The following is a 26,320-nucleotide window of genomic DNA, read 5'->3' on the forward strand; positions in this document are numbered from 1 at the left end:
GAAGCTTCAACATTGTTTCACCAAAAGATGCAAAGTAGATGAAAGAGGATGACTTGCCTTAGCTATTACAATTTTACCAAGATGCCTTTCAATTAGAGTCGACTCTAGTTTGGGCTCAGTCAAGTCTAGCAAAGCAAGAGTCTGAAGCATTGCCTGATGCTTAAGGGGGAGGTAGCACTTCCACTTTGCCAGTTGTGGACAAGCTCTTGTGTGTGGTGGATCTCCAATGCATTCAGCATGCATCCAAGGTACTGTATTTCTGCCATGAGGTCACTATGAGATGTATGCAGATGAGTATGAGTTTCACCCCAAGCACTGAAACTATACTTTCACATCAGTTTATGATCAATTTGGCATGAGTTTTTGCCTTGCTTTTGAGAGAAAAATTCTAACTAGTTTTAGCTCAATTTATGATCAGTTTAAGAACTATTATGGTTAGTTTTTGCATTAGTTACTAATCAGTTTTTGCAATCAGTTTGGGATCACTTTTACAGCAGTTTGTGATCAATTCCCACATCAGCAAGTGATCAGTTTATGATCAGATTATGCTCAATTTTCAATGGTTTATAGCTGGTTCCATGGAAAGCAACATGTTAGCAAATGCCATTGCCAGTTTCAGCCCTGGTTTATACTGAGAATACCCTTTACTTTGCTTCAGAACAGTTGAGAAACATGAGTAATGGATACATCCAATGGGTTTTTAGCAACAATTCTAAACTAATTTTTAGTATTATGTTATGTATATGCTGGCTGAAAATTTTCAGCAGATTTGGAGCATATGGCATGGTTGGATAACAATGGCCAATGTTGTGACTATGATGCCTTATGAAAACTCCAGTGCAATATACTTTTCCTTTGGCACGATACAATGAAATCGAGAATGATTGCAGAGATTTCAAGGGGATGGTCTATTATGAGGATATGAAATTTTATTACTTTACTTAACATTTGATTAAGAGTTAATCAAATGTGCTAATGTGACTTGCACACGTAAGGTGCAAGTTAATTATTTTACAATGGTGAACCCAACACCCTGAGATATCAATTGATGCCAAAGGAAAAAGTTATAATAAGTTAGACCTGACATGTACTAGGTGGCACCTGATGTCAGATTTGGACCTAGACCAATTTATTGGTCACTAATATCAATGGGGTGACATTAGAGATTAAGCATTAATTAATTAATTAATTAATGCTAGTCTAAGGATCAATGATTGCCCAAAAATACTTGAAATACAAATTGGCCTAGCTAATTTAATTATTGGCTTGTCCAAAAAAAAATTGGACATTTAAATAATTATTAAATCAATTTTCAAAATTAATATTCTAAAAATTAAGTTAATAAGATAGATAATGTTAGAAAATGGGATTAGAAGGCTGTCACTTAGCAAAACTTGCCCATGCAAGTGAAAAAAAACGTTTTTAAGGGCTAGTGGAAGTCTATTTCAGTCATTATGAGAAAGAATGAGACTGTTAAAGAGCAAGGAGAGCTTGCTTATGTGATTTCCAGCCGCCATGGATCAATCCTACAGCATGTGATAGCAATTTGAAGCCCTCTAGGAACAAGTGACATTAGCCCACAGTCTTTCTAGTGTAGATGACAACATACAAGAGGGGCAGTAATCTTTCTATGATCCTAAGCTATATTCCATGGCCGTTTGAGCAAGGCAACAATAGCCTTTCAGCGTTTCTCGCAATGAAACTCTGAAATTTCTCTCTCTACAGCATTCTCTCTCATTCCCCAACCATCTCTCAAGTTATCTCAGCATTTTCCAACATTTTGAGCCATCAAAGGAAGAGATTTGAATCAATCTCTATAAACTCTAATTTAGAGCAGAAATTAGGGTTTGAGAGCCACCTCAGGATTTATGCTCAGAATTAAGGGCCTAGGACTTAGATTACACCAAGTGAAATTTAGGAATTTCAAGGAGATTCAAGAGGCCAACCAACCAATATCAAATTTGGGACTGAATTTATCTTTCAAGGAGCAAGGTAAAGGTCAATCCCTAAGCAAACCAAGGGACAAATTGGTTTGGAGGCTTGTTGGTCAATTTTGATGGCAAGAGATAATTGGATTAACGGAGAAGATCAAACGATCTCAGTTGTACTCCTTCCATTTGCAATATAAGATAAAGAAATACCACAAAGGGTGTTAATTTTGGGGCCAACAAGGTGTCCAATGTCCATAATCACAACAATGAAACCTTGAAACCAGCTTATTAAATTGATTTTCAGAATTAATATTCTTAAAATTAATTTAATAAGTTGGTTTTATACAGTCTCTTTTCAGCCCTACATCACATACCTATGTATTTGAGTTTTATTCACTATTGAAGAGCTTCCAAACATTAACTTGTCTACAATCACTTACTTGGAAAGATTTTCACTCTATCCCCTAGCTGATCAAGAGGCCATTGGAAGCAAGTAACAACCCCTATAGGCTGTCTATAGGTAGGTAACAGCAATTTTGGGGCCCACAAAGACAAATGACTACTTGTGGGACACTTGTTGATGGTGGGCTACAATCAATTAAGCATTCACATCAGGGCAACATTAAATTTCAGCCAATTTTGGCTATCAAACTCTGAAATTTCTCTCTCTCCAACTTCCTCTCTATTCTCAGCCAATGTACACCTTCCCTCAACATCTCAACCAAATGCAAACCCACGAGGGTGCAATTGAAGAATTTCTACTACTAAACCCTCATTAGGGCTCACCAGCCACCCTAGGAAGAGTGCTTAGAATTCAAGCCTTGTCATCCAAGGAGCAAATTGAAGGCCAATCCCCAAACAAACCGAGGGACAAATTGGTTCGAAGGCTTGCTAGTTGTTGTGGACAGCAAGGTGTAATGAAGATTGAAGGAGATCATGTTGGACCTCAATGTACTTCAACCTTTAGCAATACAAGTTTTAAAAATACCATAAGAGTGACACTTTTGGGGCCAATTGAGTATCCAATGTCTAAGATTAAGTGGTAACATTTGCATTTTCAATGTATGTGAATTTCACGCTTATTGTAATTGGTGTTTAATTAGGTTTATACCAGCCTAGCCACAAAGGCTGCTTTCATGGTTCCATCACCAAGATAATATTAACTCCCTTAAATTGGTGGATCCATGGCACCTAATTGGAAGTTAGAAGCATTGCTTTGGTGCTGAAATTATAATCAGCTAAGCATTACAGCGAGAATCTCTTCATACAATGAGACAGGATCAAGCAATGATGATGCCTCTCAATCTGAAAATTCACAAAAGTGCTAAGGGAAATGCAATGCCTAATCTTGGGCAAGCCACTCAGCATTGGTAGCAAGCAGTCAATGTTGGTTTGATCCAAAATGTGGGTCCTTCAAGGCTAGTTGAAGCTGATGAGGTGCAAGAGGAATAAGAATTTGATGACTACTTTAAAGATCAGCCGAGGAAAGCAGCTGAAATGTTTGTGCAATTGGCAAAAGATCCTCAATTTATGTGCTTTTTGAGCCCCTTGAAAGAGGGCAACAAAGGCATTACATCTTCAGGATACTAGGATGTACCAAAAGAAGAGCCAATGTAGCAACATGACGTTCCAAATGCGGGTAATGAGCGCAAGAAAATGACACCAATGGAGCAATTGATGCATATGCAAGGCCAACTTGGAAGTGCCAATCCATTCAATTATGGACAAAACAAGGCATGCATGCTAATGTGGGTCACCCAAGGTACTTGGTGGTGGTATGCAAGGCCTAATGTATCCAAGTATTGCAAATGGAATGCAAAACCCTATGCATAGTAATATTGGAATGATACCTTGGGTGCCAAGTAGTATGTTTGACAATGCATATATGCAGCCCACTAAATGGGATTCATGATATTAATGTCGATCATCCAAATGCTCTGTATAGTGCTGATCATGAGAGGAATGCAATTGTTAGCTTTATTTATTCTCATGTGTAAACACACATTATTGTGTGTAAAAGTGTGTGTTTAGGTGTGAACACCTTTTTCACCACTTAGCATTAAATATTGGTCAAAGGGTTAGCTACACAACTTAGTTGTACTTTTATCTCACTTATCTCACCTATTCCTATCAATCTATCTTCCAATTGTATAGGTACAAGACTCTCTCTCTCTCTCTCTCTCTCTCTCTCTCTCTCTCAACACACACACATACATATGGAATCCCATCTGCCATAGCCTACAAGTCACACTCAAGCTCCATACCCGACAGTGGTGTCAAAGTGGGAAGTGAAACAGTGAAGAAAGCAAGACTAGTGTTGACCAACAACTGCATGCTGCTCAACAACTCTAGCATTAAATAAAGGAGATTTTGAATAAGAAGAAGAAGAAGAAGAATAGTACCATGATCAACAACCCTACGACGCCCTTTCCCTCCAGCCCTTCAAGAAGCTTTGATAACCTGGCTACGAGTATTAACCATCATCTTATCCATCCCTCAGGTTGCCATGTCACATCAGCCAAGTGATCTTCATTCACGCCACAGCTGATTTGCCATGTAGTCCACCAACTTGACCGTGCCTATCCTATCACTCTATCATCAATAACTCCTTCACCTCCTTGCCATTTGTCTCGCCCAATCAAGTCCACCATGTGTAAACCAGCCATTGTCACTTGCCTGACATCCATATCTTTGCCATTCCACAACATCAGTCACATCACGACCTGGTGACAAGTCTTCATGCATCCATTGTTGCCCGATTTACCAATCGATTTTTCTCAATCAATGGGATAAGGTTTTTAATTAAACCTTAGTCAATCAATGTTTTAAGCATTGTCTTGCAACGGACTGTGCACACACATTTGGGGTTTTTCAAATCTGAGCTTGGTTTCATCAAATCTCTTCTTTGAAATTCGGACTTTTTTATGCTGGAGTCTTTCGCTATCAAGTTGGGGCCTTTGACGACATGTTGAAGACCGCTCAAGTGCTCGTGCCTTCAACATTGAGCGAAAAATGACCCGCCAAGCATCCAATGCTTGGTGATACCGTTGCAAGTGATTGATATCGATCATGATATCCTTAAGATCTACATCTAAGGGGGGGATTTTTATCATGATAGAAATTTTTAAAAAAATTAAAAAAAAAACATAAAATTTAGAAAATATTAAAATTTAGGTAATTGGAATTAGACACTACCCATGCTCATGTATATGCTAAGACCTTTTCATTACTTATTAAGTAATTGTGTAGGGTCCTTTGCTTGGATTTTAATCCAAAATGAGTTGCATTTCTTTTTATTTTCTTTCCTTCCAATTCACAAAGGAGCTATATTTTGGATTTTTTTTTTTTGGGGGGGGGGGGGGGGGGGGGAGGGATTGTAACCATTTTCCACGTGACCTCTGAGTTGATTTTGAAACCTAAACTCATATTTTTGACATCTAGTCATGTGCCCAATGCCTCTAAGCCATGTTAGCTTTTGATCAACCTCTAAGCCATATACACACACCTCTAAACCATGTCTTACTTTGGGTCCCTGAGCTTCTCGGTAGACCATGTCATGATCATCCTCACATTGCACCTCTCTCACTTATATATCTCCTCTACCGAATCATCATACGGGATTAGACACTGCCTCTTCGAGGTAAGACCTTCCCTTTTCCTTTTTCATATGTTTCATGTCACAGTTTGAGTCACCCATGACCCAAAGGAGGGTTTGTTAGTTTCATTTATTCTTGTGTGTGAACACACATTATTGTGTAGAATTGCATGTTTAGGTGTAAACACCTTTCTCACCACTTGGCATTAAATAAGAGTCAAAGGGTTAGCTACATAGCTTAGCATATATATTCACGCCTATCACTTGTACTTTCATCTCACTTACCTTACCTATTATCAATCTATCTTTCAGCTTATATAGATGCAAAACTCTTGTGTGTGTGTGTGTGTGTGTGTGTGTGTGTGTGTGTGTGTGTGTGTCTCCTGTTAGAGAGTCATTCCCTAGACAACAGTGTGCAGAGCAGTACGGCCAGAGTGCCACATCAACAGTCACAGGATCCACGTCAACAAGTGTAGTACGGTCAGACCAATTGGACAATTGCCACGTCAACACAGTCGGTCAGGTACAGCAACAGTCGAACAGTTTCAAGCCGCCGACCTGATTCTGATCATTTTTTTGGTATTTTTCCTCTGTTATTTATAGCAGTCCAATCCAACACTTGGACACATCTGACATCTGGCATGGAGAGCCTGCCGGTGACTGACAGCACGCAGACTGATGGAGATCAAGGTCCTCAAGGCGGAGACATACGCAGATATTCTCTTTGCACCCGTGTATATTCTGCATTCCTATACAGCATTCTACACTGCAGATTTTCTATGTTTTACTGTCTCCTCTCTCTCTCTCTCTTCTCTCCGTGTTCACTCTCTCAGTCTTGGTCCCACGCTTCCACATCGCTCCACTCTGACATGGTATCAGAGCGGTGAAATCGGACTGACTGGTTGAAGAACCTACCTGAAGAGGAGATTTCAGCGCGACACAAGGCTGCGTTTCCAGCATTCGAGGGCGAGCGGGAGGGCTGCACATCGGAACTAGGCTGAAGCGAGTGTGGGCGTGCAGGAAAGGAGTCTAGTTGGTGAACTTGCTGTGGACACATCTGACATCTGACATGGAGAGCCTGCTGGTGACTGACAGCACGCAGAACTGACGGAGATCAAGGTCCTCAAGGTGGAGACATACGCAGATATTCTCTTTGCACCCGTGTATATTTCTACATTCCTATACAGCATTCTACACTGCAGATTTCCTCTCTCTCTCTTCTCTCCGTGTTCACTCTCTCAGTCTTGGTCCCACGCTTCCACATCGCTGCACTGTGACATGGTATCAGAGCGGTGAAATCGGAATGACTGGTTGAAGAACCTACCTAAAGAGGAGATTTCAGCGCGACACAAGGCTGCGTTTCCAGCATTCGAGGGCGGGCGGATGGCTGCACATCGGAACTAGGCTGAAGCGAGCGTGGGCGTGCAGGAAAGAAGTCTAGTTGGTGAACTTGCTGCAAGTTGTTGCTGTTTGAAGGGAATGAAGGCTATGTTTTAGGCCTTCCATTGCAGATTTTACCTTTTCATCGCCCTAACAAGTTGTGTTTTCACAGTCAGAGGGGAGCTGTTTTTGCGTTTGTGTAGGCATTGCCGGTGAACATGTCTACAGAGACTAACGTAGAGTTCCAGGCGATCATGGACAGGAAGGTGCCTGTCCTACCGGCTCTTCCATCAAATCAGAAGCTTGATGGTGACAATTACTGCATCTGGCACGTGATAATGTTGGCCATTCTGGAGTATTATGATTTGGCGGAGCTTGTGATGGAGAAGATTAACCGGCCTTGGGTGAGAGATGAGTCCAAACTCTCTTCCAATGCTCGTGCGGAGTTGACTAAGGCCCAATCTCATTGGGCCAAACTAAATGCCAGGATTCGTTCTTTTCTTTTTCAGTCTTGTACTACAATCATGATTGCTCACATCAAGCACTTGATGGTGGCTCGAGAGATATGGCTAGAGCTTGACCAGATGTATAACCGGATGACCCTAATGAAGAGGGTTTCTTTGGAGGTGCAAATGCGAACCTTGTCCGTGAATAAGTCTTCTTCGCTTCGGGAACATATCAACAAGCTTTGGCTACTTCAGATGCAAGTTCAAAATGCGGGGAAGCCTATTTCCTCTGAAGACATGGCAATCACTTTATTGTCCCAGTTGCCGCCACGATTCGGTACCTTTTATTCCGCTCTTATTGCTTCAAGGTGAGAGTCGACTCTTTGGTGGGAAGAGCTGGTTCCTGTGGTCTTGGACCAAGAGGAACAATTGAAGGAACAAAATGCTTCCAAATCGGAGGCTTTGGTTGGTCAAGCCTCTCAGAAGAAGGGGAAGGACCAAAAGAAAAAGGAGGACAACAAATCCAAGAAGGACAAGGAGAAGGAATCGACTTGCCATATTTATGGTAAAACCGGTCATTGGAAGAAGAATTGCCCCGACAAGGACAAGGACACCAAGAAGAAGGACCTGAAGGATTCTAGAGCGGTCGCTACACCCTCATCAGCTGCTTTTCTACACTTAGCGGTCATTGAGGACTCTACACCGAAGACTTCTGATGCTGCGATGACAGCTCCCCAAGCTCGAGAGTGAATCATGGACAGTGGTATCTCATGCATGACTCCTTCTCCCGTTGGTGTTGCCCATTTGCAACCTTCGCGTGGGCAAATTCTCATTGGAAACAGCTCTTCTGAGTCTATTGCTGCGCGGAGTGAGATGCACCTGATTCCAGATGGACGTGGTGGTACCCACACTTCCAAGGTGTTGCATGTGCCAAGCTTGAGGTATCACTTGCTTTCGGTCCATAAGATTTGTTCTCTTGGTCTTTTGGTGGTGTTTGACAATGATGCTATTCAAGTTCTTGATCGTGGATCGAGGAAGGTTCTTTCTTTAGGATATGAGAACGGCATCTACAAATTGAAGTCTTCTACAGCTCTTACCTCTCTTTTTCTTACCTCTCAGACACAGTTCGAGCTATGGCATGCTTGGTTTGGCCACCTGAACTATGAGTACCTTCGAAAGACGTCGCGAGGATCGTTTATTCAAACATAGTGGTGAGCCAACAACCATGTGTCTCTTGCATTCGTGGAAAACTGCATCGGGATGCGATTCCCAACAAAGCTTCGCAGCGGTCTACTTCACCTATGAAGCTTGTATCTGTCAGAGTGCAGCGGTGCGGAAGCGTAGGACTGAGAGAGAGAGAACGCAGAGAGAGAAGGGAGAGAAAGAGACAGTGGACGATGAAGATCTGCTGTATATAGAATGCTGAATACAAAGATATACACGGGCGCAGTGCGCTGGACTGCGTGTCTCCACCTCGACGATGCGACCTGCTGTCCACCTCGAAGTCTGCTGCAGTCTGCACTGTCTGCTGTCTGAAATCTGTGAACAGAGACAGAAATCTGCACGGCACCGGTCTGTGATCTGCGACAGAGAGGAGTGGCCAGACTGCTGGAAACGTCGACTATAAATAGTCGAAAACTGCCATGAACAAGGGCGCCAGAAAATAGGGCGCAGCCTGAATAAGTCGGCTGCAGACAGTCGGACTGCCACGTGGCAGTCCGACTGCACAGTCCGACTGTGCAGCTGCCCTGCTGGTCCGACTGTGCAGCTGCCTGCCCTCCAAACAGGCTATGATCTCTAACACCCCCTCTCAGAGCCTGGACAGGGCAGAAGCCTGAGGGATCTGGAATGTTGCCGAAGGAGAGCCTGAGGAAGCGCCTTCGTAAACAAATCCGCAAGATTGTCCTCCGTCTTGCAGTACTCCACAGTGATGGTCTCATCCAGAAGCTTTTCTCGGATGAAGTGGTACTGAATCTCAATGTGCTTCGTCCGGGCATGAAAAACAGGGTTCCTCGCCAAGGCAATGCAACTCTCATTGTCACATCGCAGCAATGTAGGACGAGTCTGGGGGCACCCAAGCTCATCCAACAATCTCCGAAGCCACACAACCTCGCATGTGGTGGAAGACGCGGCCCGATACTCCGCCTCAGTAGACGAAAGGGCTACCGTGGGCTGCTTCTTGCTACTCCATGAAATAACACCTGCACCCAAAGTAAAGCAGTAACCTGTTGTAGACCGCCTGTGGTCCACGTCACCGGCCCAATCCGAGTCGCTCCAACCTGCAAGTACAAGATCTGACCCATCTGTCCCTGCGGGGTAATGAATCCCCAAATCAGACGTCCCCCTTAGATACCGAAGTATCCTCTGAGCAGCCTGCCAATGCACCGTCTTAGGTTCACTCATGAACCCTGCCAAGAGCCCAACAGCAAAACATAGATCAACCCTGGTGTTGAGAAGCCAAATCAAGGACCCTATCAACTGTCGATAGCGGGACGCATCCGCCAAAGGAGAAGCTGAATGGAAAGAGGCCTTCCAGTTCAGATCCATAGGAGTAGAGAGGGCCCGACAATCTTCCATCTCAAAAGACACCAAGAGCTCCTGTACATATCTCTGTTGGGAGAGAAAGATCCCCCTCTGAGACTGATAAATCTCATGGCCTAAAAAGAAATGGAGTAGCCCCAAATCCGTCATCTCGAACGTCCGATGTAAAGCTGACTTTGTCTCCTGGACCTGCCGTGCATCATCACCTGTGACAATCAAATCATCAACATATAATACAAACAGCACACAACCATCCTCGGAAGTGTGAACATACAGCTGCGGATCGGCCTTGGACCGCCGATATCCCAACTGAGACTGGAGGAACGAATCAATCTTCTCGTTCCAAGCTCGCGGGGCCTGCTTGAGGCCATATAGGGCCTTCTTCAACCTGTAGACTTTCCCATCTGAAGGACCAAAGCCTGGAGGCTGCTCAACGTAGATCTCCTCCTTCAAATCACCATTCAGGAAGGCCGACTTCACATCCAACTGATAAACAGGCCATCTCCTATGGCCAGCCAAAGCAAGAACAGCTCTAATGGTTGCCATACGAGCTGTGGGGGCAAAGGTGTCATGACAGTCAATCCCTGGGCGCTGGGCAAAACCCTTAGCAACAAGGCGAGCCTTGTGCTTATCCAAAGTACCATCACTGAGATATTTGGTCTTGAAGACCCACTTGACTCCAATCACCTTCTTCTGCGGGGGGCGTGGCACAAGTGACCAAGTGCCATTCCTCTCAATAGCCTCCAACTCAGCTTCCATAGCTTTCTTCCATGGGGCGGACTGTAAAGCCTCCTTCACAGAGGTGGACTCTCGATCCTGCATAACACGGGACATCAAACAATAATTGGAGCAAGCAAGCTCCGAAGAATGCGCCTGGTGCCTCCGTGACCGCCGCGGACCATCCTGCGGTCCCCACTCCTCAGGAACCCCCTCGATCCCTGAATCACGGAGTGTGTCACGGGCCCAGCGAGGAGGAGGCCGAACCTCCCCTCGTTGTTCTCCATCAGCAGAAGACTCTGGAATGTCCACCGGGGGTAACTCCTCAGAAGGGTCCGGTGGAACAGTAGACTCTGTGTCAGAAACAGAATCATAATCACGGGCTCCAGTGAAACTGTAGAAGAAGCCCAAAACTCCCCGGGATCTCCAAGAACGGGATACTCTTCACCCGTTGAAGTAGCCGGAACCTCCACAAACCGCACATCACGGCTAGTATATACATCCCGCTTGACGGGATCATACAGTCGGTAGCCTTGGGACTGGGAGCTGTAGCCAACAAATACCTGTTTTCGGGAAGCCGCTTCAAATTTATCACGGTGAGCCTTGGGGATGTGAACATAGCCATCACACCCAAAGACTCGAAAGTAAGAAACATCTGGCTTCATCCCAAAATAAGCCTCAAATGGAGTCATCCCTTCCACGGCCGAAGTAGGGGATCGATTAAGAATGTGGACTGCAGTAGCCACAGCCTCGGCCCACAGAACCTGAGGGGTCTGTCGGTGCTCCATCATGGTGCGCGCCATCTCGATCACACTGCGGTTCTTCCGTTCTAGAATACCATTTTCTTGAGGAGTATTGGTATTGGCAAACTCCTGGTGAATTCCTCTATCTGCACAAAACCGAGCAAATTCATTAGACACAAATTCACCTCCCTTGTCGGATCGCAAGGTCTTCAACTTCCGGCCTGATCGGTTCTCCTCAAAGAGAAGCCAATCCTTGAAGTGCGAGAAAGCTTCGGACTTTAGTGCCAAAAAATAGGCCCATGTCATCCTGTTGTAGTCATCCACGATCAGCATGAAGTACGAGCTCCCACGCAGGGACTCATTCCTCATAGGGCCACATAGATCCGTAGAGACGAGCTCCATCGGTGAAGTAGACCGCCGCGAAGCTGTGTGGGGAATGGCATCCCTATGCTGCTTCCCCCGTATGCAGGAGACACATGGCTGCTGGCTCACCACTATATCCGGCAACCCTCGAACAAGCTGTCCACGTGACGCCCTCCGAAGATAGTCATAGTTCACGTGACCAAACCGAGCATGCCATAACTCAGACTGTGACTGTGAGGTAAGAAGAAGAGTAGAGAGGGCAGTGGAAGACTTCAGTTTGTAAATGCCGTTCTCCTCATATCCAGATGATAGAACCTTCCTCGATTCACGATCAAGGACTCGCACAGTAGAACTGTCAAACTCCACCAAAAGACCAAGGGAGCAAATCTTATGAACTGAAAGGAGATGGTACCCTAATCCTGGTACATGCAAAACCTCTGAGGTATGGGTGCCACCTCGTCCATCCGGAATAAGCTGCATCTTACCCCGACCTGCAATAGAAACTGAAGAGCTGTCCCCAATGAGAACCTGCCCACGCGAAGGTCGCAGCTGGGCAACACCATCTGATGAAGGAGTCATGTGCCGTGAGGCACCACTATCAACAATCCACTCTCGAGCTTGGGGAGCCGTCATCGCAGCATCAGAAGCATTCGGTGAAGCGTCCTCAATGACAACTAGATGTAGAAATGCAGCTGATGAGGGTGTAGCCACCGCTCCAGAATCCTTGGTATCCTTCTTCTTGGTGTCCTTCGTGTCTTTGTCAGGGCAATCCTTCTTCCAATGGCCAGTCTTTCCACAAATATGACATGTGGAGTCTTTGTCCTTGTCCTTCTTGGACTTGTTATCCCCCTTCTTCTTCTTTTGGTCCTTCCCCTTCTTCTGAGAGGCTTGACCTGTCAACGCCTCCGTCTTGGAAGCATTCTGTCCCTTTAACTGTTCCTCTTGGTCCAAGACCATAGGAACCAACTCTTCCCAGCGAAGAGTAGACTCTCGCCCTGAAGCAATAAGGGCAGAGTAAAATGTACCGAATCGTGGCGGCAACTGGGACAATAGTGTAATCGCCATGTCTTCGGAGGAAATCGGCTTCCCCGCATTCTGAACCTGCATCTATAGCTGCCTTAGCTTGTTAATGTGTTCCCGTAGCGAAGAAGACTTATTGACGGACAAGGTCCGCATCTGTACCTCCAAAGAAACCCTCTTCATCAGGGTCATCCGATTGTACATTTGATCAAGCTCCAGCCATATCTCACGAGCCATCGTCAAGTGCTCGATGTGAGCGATCACGGCTGTAGTGCATGATAGAAAGAGAAAGGATCGAATCCTGGCATTCAGTTTGTCCCAATGAGACTGGGCCCTGGCCAACTCCGCACGAGCATCGGAAGAGAGTTTGGACTCATCTCTTACCGAAGGCCGGTCAATATCCTCCTGTACCAACTCCGCCAAATCATAGGACTCAAGGATGGCCAACATCATAACGCGCCAAATGCGGTAATTGTCGCCGTCGAGCTTCTGATCTGTAGGAAGAGCCCGTAAGACAGGCACGTTCCGGTCCATAATCGCCTGGAACTCCAAGTCCATCTCTGTAGACATTTTCACTTGCAATGCCTTCTCAAACGCAAAAGCAGCCCCCTCTGACTGGGTAATCTCAGCCTGCTAAGGCTCTTCCGCGTCCCGAAGCTTCTTCACCCGCCGGAGGCGATGAAAAAGCAAAACCTGCACTTTTAGGTTGAAAACTCAAACTTCCTCCGCGTCAAACAGCAGTAAACAGCAGCAAATCCACCACCTGTACTCCTTTCCTGTGCGCCCACACTCGTTTCAGCCTTGTTCCAAGGCGCAGCCCTCCTGTCTGCCCTTAAACGCAAAAAATGCAAATTTGTGTCGCGATGGAAACTCCTCTTCAAGTTGATTCTGCGCTCAGTCAACCCTCAAACACTGCTCTGATACCATGTCAGAGTGCAGCGGTGCGGAAGCGTAGGACTAAGAGAGAGAGAACGCAGAGAGAGAAGGGAGAGAAAGAGACAGTGGACGATGAAGATCTGCTGTATATAGAATGCTGAATACAAAGATATACACGGGCGCAGTGCGCTGGACTGCGTGTCTCCACCTCGACGATGCGACCTGCTGTCCACCTCGAAGTCTGCTGCAGTCTGCACTGTCTGCTGTCTGAAATCTGTGAACAGAGACAGAAATCTGCACGGCACTGGGCTGTAATCTGCGACAAAGAGGAGTGGCCAGATTGCTGGAAACGTCGACTATAAATAGTCGAAAACTGCCATGAACTGGGGCGCCAGAAAATAGGGCGCAGCCTGAATAAGTCGGCTGCAGACAGTCGGACTGCCACGTGGCAGTCCGACTGCACAGTCCGACTGTGCAGCTGCCCTGCTGGTCCGACTGTGCAGCTGCCTGCCCTCCAAACAGGCTATGATCTCTAACAGTATCTACAGATCTTTGTGGCCCGATGAGCTCTGGCATGTCCCTCCCCAAAATCCAAATGGAGTTCCATCCGTCAGTGTGTATTGGTCACACGAGCTCCATACCCCAACAGTAGCCATGTCCAACTTATATCTACCTGAGCGACACAAATCAATCGAGTGGTTCAGCTTAGCCAATCTAAGCGTCCTCCACAACATATGCACAAGAGGATACAACAAATCATTGCTCGAGCCAAAGCCATAACACCCACGTTCTTCTCTACATGGGAAAAGATTGAGAATATGCTTCAACGATCAATGAGGAATTTTTTGAGATGATGTATAACCTCATACTGCCATCTAATTTCTTTTTATATTGTAACTAATGGTCTCATAGGTCATGTTAGCCTCTTGTAGTCATTAATAAATCTCTCTCTCTCTCTCTCTCTCTCTCTCTCTCTCTCTCTCTCTCTCTCTAAATTAAATGGAAGTATTTACACTAGGCCTTCAAGCCAACCTAAGAAAGTCCCAATAATCACAAGTGAAGTCAAAAGGCCACCAAAAATTTTCAATCTTTAAATATTGAAAATTAATCTAATAATTATTTTGGTACCCTAAAAAATAATGTGATTGGTCAATAATTAAATTGGCTAGGCAACTTTCATTCGCGAGTGTCTCTATGCCATCTTTGACCATCAGATTGGCGTTAGGTACCATTAAACGCTACTTCTCTAGTGTCACCAACTAACACTTATGGCCAAATAAATGACCTAGGCTAATAACTGGCACCAAATACCACCAAGTACCTGTACAGCATAACTTATAGCAACTTTTGCCTTTGACATCTCGCGATTTTAACAGCAGTTACACCTCACATGTGCAATGTTTACTTAACCATGTGATTAAAAATTAATACACATGTTAAGTGAGGCTTCAAAAATACATGTCCTCATGACAAGAGGAGCCCCCTCACATGTGCAACTTTTAACCGCAGTTACACCTCACATGTGCAACTTTTACTTAACCATGTGATTAAAAATTAATACACATGTTAAGTGAGGCTTCAAAAATACATGTCCTCATGACAAGAGGAGCCCCCTCCAGAGGATCTATACAAAGACTAGAAGCAAGCACAGTGGACTATCTCCAAGAGCACTTATCCCTCATCCTAACATACAATGCTTCAAAGTGTCCCCTCATGCACTAGCAATGGTAGCTGACCATGCCTACCTATAGTTTATCATCAATTGTAGACATGATGTGATCCCTCCAATGAGCAGCCAGCCAAGATTCCCAAGATACCACTTCACCAAATTGACAATCATCTCTATTGGAGCTTGCAAGAGATGGACCCCCACATAGCCCTAGAGAATTTTACAGCACAACTTGCCGAAGCTCTTCGCACCTCAGCTACCATGTATTTTCCCCACACATGCACCCATACCACCCCGCCAAGCAAGAATGCTCCACAGAATAGCCGGTATGATGAGAAGTGCAAGGAAACCCATCTTTGTCTCTAGCAAGGCGAAGCATGAGGAACCTACACACATAGCCAAACATGATCTTTCGCTACCTAGTGTAGCAAAAGAATGGGGTTTTTCTGTCTAGATTGGAACATGAGTTTTACCACTTATTCTTAGGACCGGATAGCAAGGAGGCATGGAAGGCATTTCAAGAGCCTCGAGCCCATATAACATCACCTCCCCAAACACGTAGCATGCATATACTACCCCGTTATACCAAGTACATGGACAGCCCCTATTGTTCCGACCACTAAAGGACAAACCCACATCATCTATCTTCTTCAGCACAATGAGGGTTCACGACGCTATGGATAGACTCTAGAACAATTGGGCCCACGACAATGATGGACTAGTAGCAAAGCACCTATCACATGCTAGAGATATCTTAGCACCCCTTCTAGCACACCTATTCAACAAGGCCCTATGTAAACGCTTCCCTCCTAGCTAGTCAACAAATACTATAGTACCAATCTGAAAGCTAGAGACCCCAGAACTATAAGACAGTCATGGTTGGCCATGTACTAGCCAAGCTTTATGGATCGATACTAGAGCATGAGCTGAGAAAATGGGCAAAGAAGCACCAACATTGGGCACGTGAACAGGTAGGGTTTACGAGGGGCTACTCCACTCTTGATCATATCCTCACACTCCGAGCCATCATCAAGGAGAGTAAGGTGCAAGGGAGGAGGATATAGTGTTGCTTTGTGAATTTGCATAAGACCTTTGATACACTACCAGCTACTAGGCTCATACAAAGACTACAAGAGCTAGAGGTCCCAATGGAGACAAGATGGAGAATACTAGCATTGTATGCATCTATTATAGGACAAGTATGAGCACCAAGAGGGCTATCAAAGGAGATCACCAGCACCATTGGAGCAAAACAAGAATGCCCACTCTCACCTACTTCATTCGGCCTTTATATTGATGTGATATGGAGGGAAGGGGACTGGCTGGGGGCAAGGGAGCCTTGATACCCATATTACTATATGCCAAATGACATAGTCCTCATCTCTTGCACACCAAAAGGACTGCAACATAGCCCAAATGCACTATATGCCTTCTGTTAGAACAAGGATCTCACAGTGAACCTTGGTAAAACCAAGGTTATGGTATTTAACGCTTCCAATGGATTCAGCGATCAGTACCCCATTTCACATATGGAAAGGAGATAGTGGAGGTAGTCCAAAGATATGTTTACTTGGGGATTTCATTTTCAAGGCCAAGATTCACCTTTAAGAGAGCAACAAAGAATAGATTGACACAAGGCTATGCGGCTCTAGGATCGATGGAGAGTCAGTGCATATGCATACAAGTTCAAGAGCCTCGGACAAAGCTCTAGCTCTTCAACACTTTGGTCACACCAGCACTTCTATATGGAGTCCCTATATGGGGATTGAGCCTCTACTGCACAAGGAGAGCCACACATGATCAACCACTACCCAGTGGAGGAGATATATAAGGGGTGGGAGCAGATGGAGAGTAGAGATGATTTCATGGATGATTTGAAGTAAGTCCTCTACACCACATGAGATTATCAGAGTAGTGATGAGAGCACCACCCACAATGGTAGAGGCCCTCTTCCAAAGAGCGACTGTCTTGCATAGACTCTACACCTTGCCGAGACAGAGATACTCTCGGCTTGCACTAGAGTCGTCAGACAGCTAGCATTACAGGGGGGATACTAAGTGTTGGTATGCTCTAACAAAGACATGCTTACAATTACATGGATTACACATGGATCACCTCCCACCACTCCAAAACAACTTGGATTGCCCTCACTTGGAGCTCAGTCACGACGTGCTGAACCGCATTATCAGGATGGACATTATTCAAATACACAAATCCACGACATAGGTGATACCTATTCAAGATCTAGGGATGAAGATGGCTTTCTACCAAAAGCATATTCTACATAATCCCCCGATGGCTTTATTATCCACCTGAGATACATGGATACATACCTATCTCATGGTGTACGATGCGCCATTGGACACCTCAGTACATCCTCACACTAGCTCCGAATCGAGACAAGTAGATACAACATAGACTCCCTCCCCTAAAGGATAAGATTTACCAACTTGAGCCAAAGACAGAGAAGCACTACTTATACAGATGCCCAGTGTACTACAAGATCCAAGGCATTTCCATTGCTTGTTCCAAGAGGAATTTGGACCACTATCTAGGGTTATGAATTTCTCGAATTAGAGATGTCTCGAGCTTACTATTTTGAAACATGGAAAATTCCGGACTTTTCAATTATAACATTTTGGTCTCATAGGCTGAGTTGGCCTTTTGTAGACATTAATATAACTCTCTCTCTTCCTCTCTCTATCTCTTCCACACACACACATACATATACATATGCATAAATATATATATACGTATACACGTACATACATATACATATATACATATACACATATATACATATATATATATACATATATAGATACATATACACATGCATACATATACATATATAGATACATACATACATAAGTACACATGTATATATATACATATATAGATACATATATACATATATACACATAGGATGATGTATACAATGTTCCCCAACCTGGGGTGAACTTGTTACTTGTTTAGCAGCTTTGTCAACTGGGTCGAGCAATCTTCTTCACAGCGACCATAGTCAAGGTCCATGACTCTCAAATTGGTTTAGTGATTACTCTCGATGAGGCGCATCCTAGTGGCCTATACCACATGACAGTTTCTTTCCAAGACGACAACCAAGGGCTCTAAGTTCCACCACTTCCAAGTATTAGCCATTGCACGAGAGCCTACAAGCAGCACTAAGCATCTTTGGCATTTTTGCTTAGGACATCTTGGATATGACTCTTTTATGAGTTGTTGCATCGATAACGGTTGATAGCCTTCCGCGCCTGGTACTATTATGGGATATTTATCAAGCTCGTCAGCACTATACCCCATGCTCTCAATAGTCTTCATATAGAGTTGAGGTGCCTCTTGATTGATTCACGTTGATCTTTTTGGGTTGACATCAACCACTGCCTTGGACAGCACACTGTACTTTTTGATTGTGGATGATCATTCTAGATACGTATCAGTGCACTTTCTCAAGCATAAGTCCAATGCCTCTACATATTTCTTTGCTTGGGTGCTACTAATACATAGCCAAACTCATCATTGTGCTAATACATAGCCAAACTCGTCATTGTGTACCTTCCACAAATTTTCAAAGTTTTTACAAGCGCATGGCATTTCACACAAGCTTACCTCTATTAACTCTCCTTTCACAAAATGGAGCCATAGAGTGTAGGAACCGGACCAACATGAACATAGCACACTCTATACTATTCACAACAAACCTCCTTAAGTGCCTTTGGGTTGAGGCTATTAACACTTCAATGTACATCCTCAACCGTTGTGCGACTGTGGTTGTTCCTCAGAGAACTCTGTATGAGGCAATTTTTTGGCTCTTAACCTATAGTTTCCCCCTTTAGAGTCTTTGGGAGTCATGCCTACATGCATACCCCTAATGATAAGATAGGCAAGACCAATCCTTGATCTGATCTCCTAATCTTTATAGGATGCTTCTCCGAAGCAAAAGCCTGTCATCTATTCGACCCTCGAACAAACAAGATAATCTTTAGGAGAGATGTAAGATGACATGGATAAAAAGGAGGATAACTAGGTGTGATATAGGCATCAAAGTACCTGCATGGTAACTCTAGATGTGTGCCCTATAGGAGGTGACTGATTTGTGAATGGTCCACATGTCAAAAAAGCTATCGGATGGCCCACTAGATATTGTCATCTTGGGAAACTGTCAGGCCACTTCAGAGATGGAAGAATAGAGTAGGACTTCACAACATGGGTGGGATACTCTTGCATATAGATCCCTGTGGAAGGTTGGGTTAGAAGATAAGCCTCCACCACACCAACACATCACCACCTGGATATGCAATAGCTAAGACCTAAGGGGATAGGATGTGCCTATGTTTCAAGATTTCCTGAGTGTGGTGTGCAATTGGAGAAGTGGAATGATGAATAAAGATGTAAAAATGGTGTAAATGTAGATGTTGATGCAACAAAAGAAAAGGGTGGGGTGGGTGGATTTGAAATTGTCGTAAAGTTGTGAAGGAAATAAATCCATCAAATTGATTTTGAGAATTTAATGGAAAATTTTGAAATGCGGATGATGATGGAAATGAAGAAAAAGATAATGTGCCAACTTTCGATTGATCTTGAGGAATAAAACTTGAAAGAAAAGATCGAGAAAGAAAACTTACATAAGGGCTCACTAATTTTTTTAGTACACATCTCTTATTGTGTTTACATACAAAAATCAATCCTCTTTGAGACTTATTCCATAGTCAACAAGCTGAAAACTATCTTCCTTATAACCTATTCCAGAATCTTGCACGGATGTAGAAAAAAGGGTTACAAGTAGCAACTTGTGTACCTTGCACCAAAGTGCATATATTAGGTTGGAAGAATAGAACATACTCCAAATCTCTTTCTTCAATAGAGAGCCCCATCCCTAATAAAGGCTTTGACAATCTTGCAACATCTTCAAATTAAAGGAAAAAGATCATGTTTACCTTCAATGGCTTTCTAAGCTCAATGCATGAGAATCATGTTGCACTCAGCACATGAAATCTCAAAGGGTCTGTACACTCCATGATAGTTAAAAGTCTCTCCACCAATGTCAAAACCTCGTCAAGCAAGCTTATGAAGCCCACTCCTACTCAGTTCTAGACATAAGATGTATAGAAGTGGTGTGTAAGTCTTCAAAAGTCATCTTCTCTTTGACAGTTTTTGTTTTTTATCATAAGCTTTCTAATCAAGAATAGGTTTTTTTCAAAGAGTACCTCGCTCTGATACCATGTAAACAATACTCATCTATAGATAACAAACACGACCATAAGATAAAGCACACACTAATAAAAAAACTCAATAGGATCGAGGTAAGTCAAAAGCAATTAACATTGAAGATAAATGAATGATATGAATGAATATAATACTCAATGCAGCAAACACACTATGCAAGGTGAACATTGAACCTTGAACTCCTGTGTCTCTAAGACCAGGGTAGAGAGTATAAGGTAGAGTATGTTTACATAATCTGACGGATTCCAAAACGCAGTAGACAATCTCCAAATGCATATAACAGCAAATGCAGATCTGGAGAGCTTGGATCAGTGCCAAACACAATTTGGACAGCTCGAACAAAGGCAGCAAGCTGGAAACTACCAGTAGGATGCAAGCGACTGCTGTAAAAACAACAAAATACAGCAGAAATGATGACATGGCAGACTAGCAATAGCTTTTGGACTAAAAATGCAAGCTGCAAATGTCTGGTCAGCAGTAAATGCAGCAATCTGGTGACTCCGAGGCAGTAAACGATAGCTAGAGGCTATCACCCGATGGCTGCAAATCGGTGAAGGCAGGCCTAAAGGGCTAAAAACAGCTGCCAACTGATGGAGGGGGGCTTGATGCAAGCACCAGCTGATGGACAACCACCTCAAATTGAGATATCCACCGGGAAGGGGTGTGAACAGTAAAGGACAAGTACCAACAATCCACAAAACAAGGATGGGAACTGAGTGGTAGGCAGCTTGTCTATTTATAGATCAATGGATCGTCCCAAATTAGGGTTTAGCATATGGGACACATATTCTCTAGGAACGCATTTCTTTTTTATGAAAGTTTGGTAATTTGAATTTTGGGGCTGTAATAAAGAGCTGATCATGCATTTTTTAACTCAACACCCCCCTCCTAAAGCCTAACTATCCCCATGCTTTTTTTCCATGTCTCACCAACCATGCTAAGCCCATGCTCTAAAATGCAGCCATATATCTTGGTCGGGTAGTGAACAATAATGATCGTGCTACATTTCTCTAGTGCCATAGATGATAGGATCCCCACTCTTAAAGAGTGGTACAATGGTATGCTCGCCAAAAAGCCATCACACACAACTCAATCAAAAATGTCACTCAACAAGGGAGCAAGAGCCTCACATGCATCTATTAAATGTTTCCCGACCATGCCATTATGATCTTGTGCCTTCCTATGCTGCAATTTAACCTCCATACATAGGCAATATTAGATCAAAACCCTAAAGGAACCCTAAAAGTGTTCAACTCCAACTAAGCACCTAAAACACAAGGCTACTGATCCAAGAGGCTTACCTTGCCCAAGAGCAACTAGAATACTCATATATCCACATAGTCTCTTGGTTGCTCACATGTGATATGCCTTAAGCCCTGGCTTCTTGCATAGAGGGTAACTAGCCTTCCTCCTCAAATAAGGTGGTAAATAACATGATTAAGCACTATTTACAGCAATTAACAAATTCACAAAACTGAAATGCACACTTCACCATGTAATCTTGGACATTGGACACCCTGTTGGCCCCAAAACTGGCGCCCCTTTCGGTATTTATTTAACTTAATTGAAGGAAAAGTTGATGTACAATGGGATTCTCCCAATCCCTTTCGATATTCCAGCTTTGCTTGCTGTCCAAAATGACCAACAAGTCTTCAATCTGATTTGCCCCCCTTGATTCAAGCAGCCCATTGGCCTTCACCAGCTTTGATGAGAATGGAAAATGCCCCAAATTCATTGATTTGCTGATCCCTCCACTTGAATTTGACTAAAAAGAGCTTCAGCCCTATTGAATCTAAGTCTTGAAGCTTCCATTTTCTGGCATGCTTCCCGAGGTTACTGCTAAACCCTAATTTCTGCTGCAAATTAGGGTTTATAGCAAAGAAATCTGAAATTTCTCAGCCTCTGGTGATCTCAAAGCTGTGATCTTCATAGCAAGACTATAGAAAGGCTGGGAGATGGGAGAGAATGCTAAGGAGAGAGAAAATTCAGACTTTCTTCGCAAAGAACAGAAGAAAATCTGTCATTTACTGTTGTTGCATGTCTCAAAAACCTATAGATGCTATCACCTGCTGTTGATTGGTCTTCTCCTGCCCCTCGCTGCCTCAAAAAGTCCTCCAATGGCTGCAAATCAGACCAGCAACATCTTCTCCCTCTCTCTTATAGGCTGAATCCACTAAAATGCCTCTCTCTAGCCTCTAAAGACATTTTTCAGTCTTGCATGGGCATTTTTTACAAGTGGCTGCTTTCCCAAATGGTTTTCCAACATTATCCATAATTAAATATTAATTTTCAATCTTTAAATACTGAAAATTAATCTAATAATTATTTCAATGCCCTGAAAAATAATCTGACTGGTCAATAATTAAATTGGATAGGCAGCTTCCATTCCCGAGTGTCTCTACGCCATCTTTGACCATCAAATTGGTGTTAAGTACCATTAAACATCACTCCTCTAGTGTCACCAATTGACACTTATGGCCAAATGAATGACCTAGGCCAAAGACTGGCACTAAATACCACCAAGTGACTGTGCAACATAACTTATAGCAACTTTTGTCTTTGACATCCTGTGATTTTCTCGGGTTCTGAGCTCATAAATTTACTCTAACCCCAGTTATACCTCACATGTGCAACATTTACTTAACAATGTGATTAAAAATTAATCCACATGTTAAGTGAGGTTTCAAAAATACATGTCCTCATGACATAGGGCTAAAAAAGTTTGCATTTGATTCCCTTCTTCTATGATGCTTTGTACTTTCATCTTTACTATGCTCATCCTTTTTTTCAAAACATTGTATGTGAGCAATTAAGTTTATTTCATAGTGATAAATATGTCATAACCCTTGTCACTCAGGTTCCGAGCTCATAAATTTACTCTAACCCCAGTTATATCTCACATGTGCAGCATTTACTTAACAATGTGATTAAAAATTAATCCACATGTTAAGTGAAGTTTCAAAAATACATATCCTCATGACATAGGGCTAAAAAAGTTTGCATTTGATTCCCTTCATGCTTTGTACTTTCATCTTTACTATGCTTATTCTTTTTTTCAAAACATTGTATGTGAGTAATTAAGTTTATTTCATAGTGATAAATATGTCATAACCCTTATCAAAGTATAAAGGAGCATATCTAGATTCTAGAGCCTAAGCATGTCATAATCTACAAGGACGATCTCATTCATAATTTACTTCCAAGTATATGATCAAGTTTTCAACTTGGCACAAGAAAGATTGGCATTGAATCCAATGGCCTCACCTTTTTATAATAAAATTCATTAACAATCACTCAAGTGCGTTGATTTGAATCAACTTGGACTTGAATGAGAATGGAAAAAATCTTCATACATGTAAATCTTTAATAAACATTTCCAATCCATACACTTAAGATGCCGAGTCGTCATGTAGTGGCTATCAATTGTCAGCAGTTTAAATCAAACACTCCTTCAAATTTTGCTTACTCTAGTAGCATAAGGCTCAACAACTCTAGCTTATATTAAGGAAATGTGCAGCAATTCACCGAGTACATGAACCCAACACATTATATTTGTGAAATGTACCTTCAGACTCAACCATGCAATGGTGGATTTCAGAATATCTCACTATCATATAACAAATGATACATTGTAACTCGAGATGTACTTACAACTGCACCTGTCCTACCATAGAGCTTTACACATGCAGTCCTTTCAAACACAATTTAGTGGTTTTCATTATCTTTCCATTCTGTTAATAGGAAAAGTCACCATTGTCCTCATAGACGTCATCATTGTTTATAGAAATTTGGACACACTATTGTTCTCTCATGCATACAAGCATGTATTTATTACACGTGAATGCAAACATACAATCAAAAATGTATGTAGACATGCAAATATACGTAAATGGTGTGTACGATGCACACATACATATTATGCATGTAAGTAGTATCATTATATTCATAATGCATAGCAAAATGCCATCCCAAAATGTACTTTCTAATATCAACTGCTCAGCAAACATTACAAGCTTCCTTGAAACTTTTGAAGCAACTATAAATGGTGTGTACAATGCACACATACATATTATGCATGTAAGTAGTATCATTATATTCATAATGCATAGCAAAATGCCATCCCAAAATGTACTTTCTAATATCAACTGCTCAGCAAACATTACAAGCTTCCTTGAAACTTTTGAAGCAACTAACCTGGCAAGCCTGGAGCTTGGCCTCCATTCCATCAATGTATGCTTCACATCGCATGACCTGCTCCTCTTTCTCTCGAAGCCCCCCCTCCGTCTGCCCAACTGTTTGGGTCAATCGTCGAACTTCATCTTCTAGTGACTGCCTCACCTCTTCACGTGTTACAGTTTCAGTTGCAAACCGCTTGAGCTCTTCATCAAACCTTTTCCGTGCTGCCTCTGCACTTTTCAGCCTTTCAGCCAGTGCATTCTTCTCCTTCATCACTCTCTACCAAAAGCAAAACCAAAAACCCAGATTAACCAGCAAACAAAGAAGCTTAGAAATGCACGCGCTCAAAAGTAGATATTATTTGCAATGCTCACCTAATCACAAACATATGCATATTGTTATGTCAAAATGCTTCACAACTTCTCCAATGTTAAATTGTCTCTGTGTGATGAAGTCTTTTGAACTTCTCCTTAGCTTCAACACATGCAGGGAGAAAGGTGTCATCACAACTAAATGAACCCTAGATCATGAGTATATCAAATTGTGGCCATAAGTACCTAAAACTGCAAGTGATGGGGCTCTGAATCTTCAGGAGTTTTCAGCTACACCTATTTAGCCATTTGTTTGAGCTTAGACTTTCTACAAAAGCCTAGGGCTGCCCTAGGCAAGTTAACTTTCATGAAGAAAGAGTTTGTGATAAAGTCCTCAAACTAAAAAGTCTTGTAGGATGACAGCTTGGTTATGAAACCCATTGCATGATCTGAACTTTATCTTTCCAAATGGTTGTGAGTAATGGACTGCACAGCATAGCCTGTGTGAACTTAAGATCAATGGATGTAAGGAATGTTCAGCCAACAATTTGATTCAACCATTTCATTATATTTCTAGTGAAAGCAATAACATCTAGTCAAAGAGAGGCAACCTTTTAATCTTGCAAGCAAACAAACAATAGCATCAGAAGATCTTCTTTTCTCAAGAGCGTTGTGATAGTGTTAAAGCTACCTTTACTAAAACTGCAAAACTAACGTGCAATGTTGAAATCACATGACAAAACAGCAGTTGAATACTTAAACATTAACCAAACAAACCCTAAAAATAATTAAGACAGTTATTGACACATATAATGAGTTGAGTAAACCCTAATATGCTTACAAATAATTCAAGTGGAACAACTATTAATGGAAGAAAGCTGATGTGGTTATCCTAGTTCTAGCAACATATTGAGCCATCAAGAATCCTTGTGATAACATTGACATGACACAATGTGTAACCTCAGTAATAGAAACTGAGTAACTGGATTGATACTGATCAGATCCCAAGGTTGGACAAGCACATAGAAAGCGAATACCTTCAGCTCATCTCGTTTGCGAGACTTCAATTGAGAAATCTGGGTTTCTGCTTCTCGCAAACGGTCCTGAAGAGCCCTTTTTTCGGTTGCAATTCTTGCTGCCTCATCCTCATGTTCTGATCGCATCCAATCCAACTGATTCTCTGTCTCACGAAGCCGTTCTGCAAAATCTTTTTTCTCCCGAGACAGTTTATCCACCTCCGCTTTTGTTTCGCTCTGTGATTAGAAATTATTAGGCACCTGAGGTATCCTTGGTACCAGTAGACAAAAA

The 26,320-nt window shown here is 42.9% G+C and overlaps 1 protein-coding gene across 1 annotated transcript in view; it reads right to left on the reverse strand.

Moving 5' to 3' along the window:
- Positions 1 to 26,320, reverse strand: part of LOC148020215 (uncharacterized) — a 47,520-nt gene that overhangs the window by 14,954 nt on the left and 6,246 nt on the right. Inside the window, exons 8-9 of the mRNA XM_087700530.1 lie at positions 26,050 to 26,265; positions 24,720 to 24,980 (exon numbers count right to left, since the gene is read on the reverse strand). Of these exons, the coding sequence (XP_087556656.1) occupies positions 24,720 to 24,980; positions 26,050 to 26,265 (477 nt within the window). The remainder of the gene's footprint in view (positions 1 to 24,719; positions 24,981 to 26,049; positions 26,266 to 26,320) is intronic.

The sequence above is a fragment of the Lygodium microphyllum genome, chromosome 19, assembly GCF_053477565.2.
Source record: "Lygodium microphyllum isolate KBCC chromosome 19, Lygodium_microphyllum_v1.1.10, whole genome shotgun sequence".
Classification (NCBI taxonomy): domain Eukaryota; kingdom Viridiplantae; phylum Streptophyta; class Polypodiopsida; order Schizaeales; family Lygodiaceae; genus Lygodium; species Lygodium microphyllum.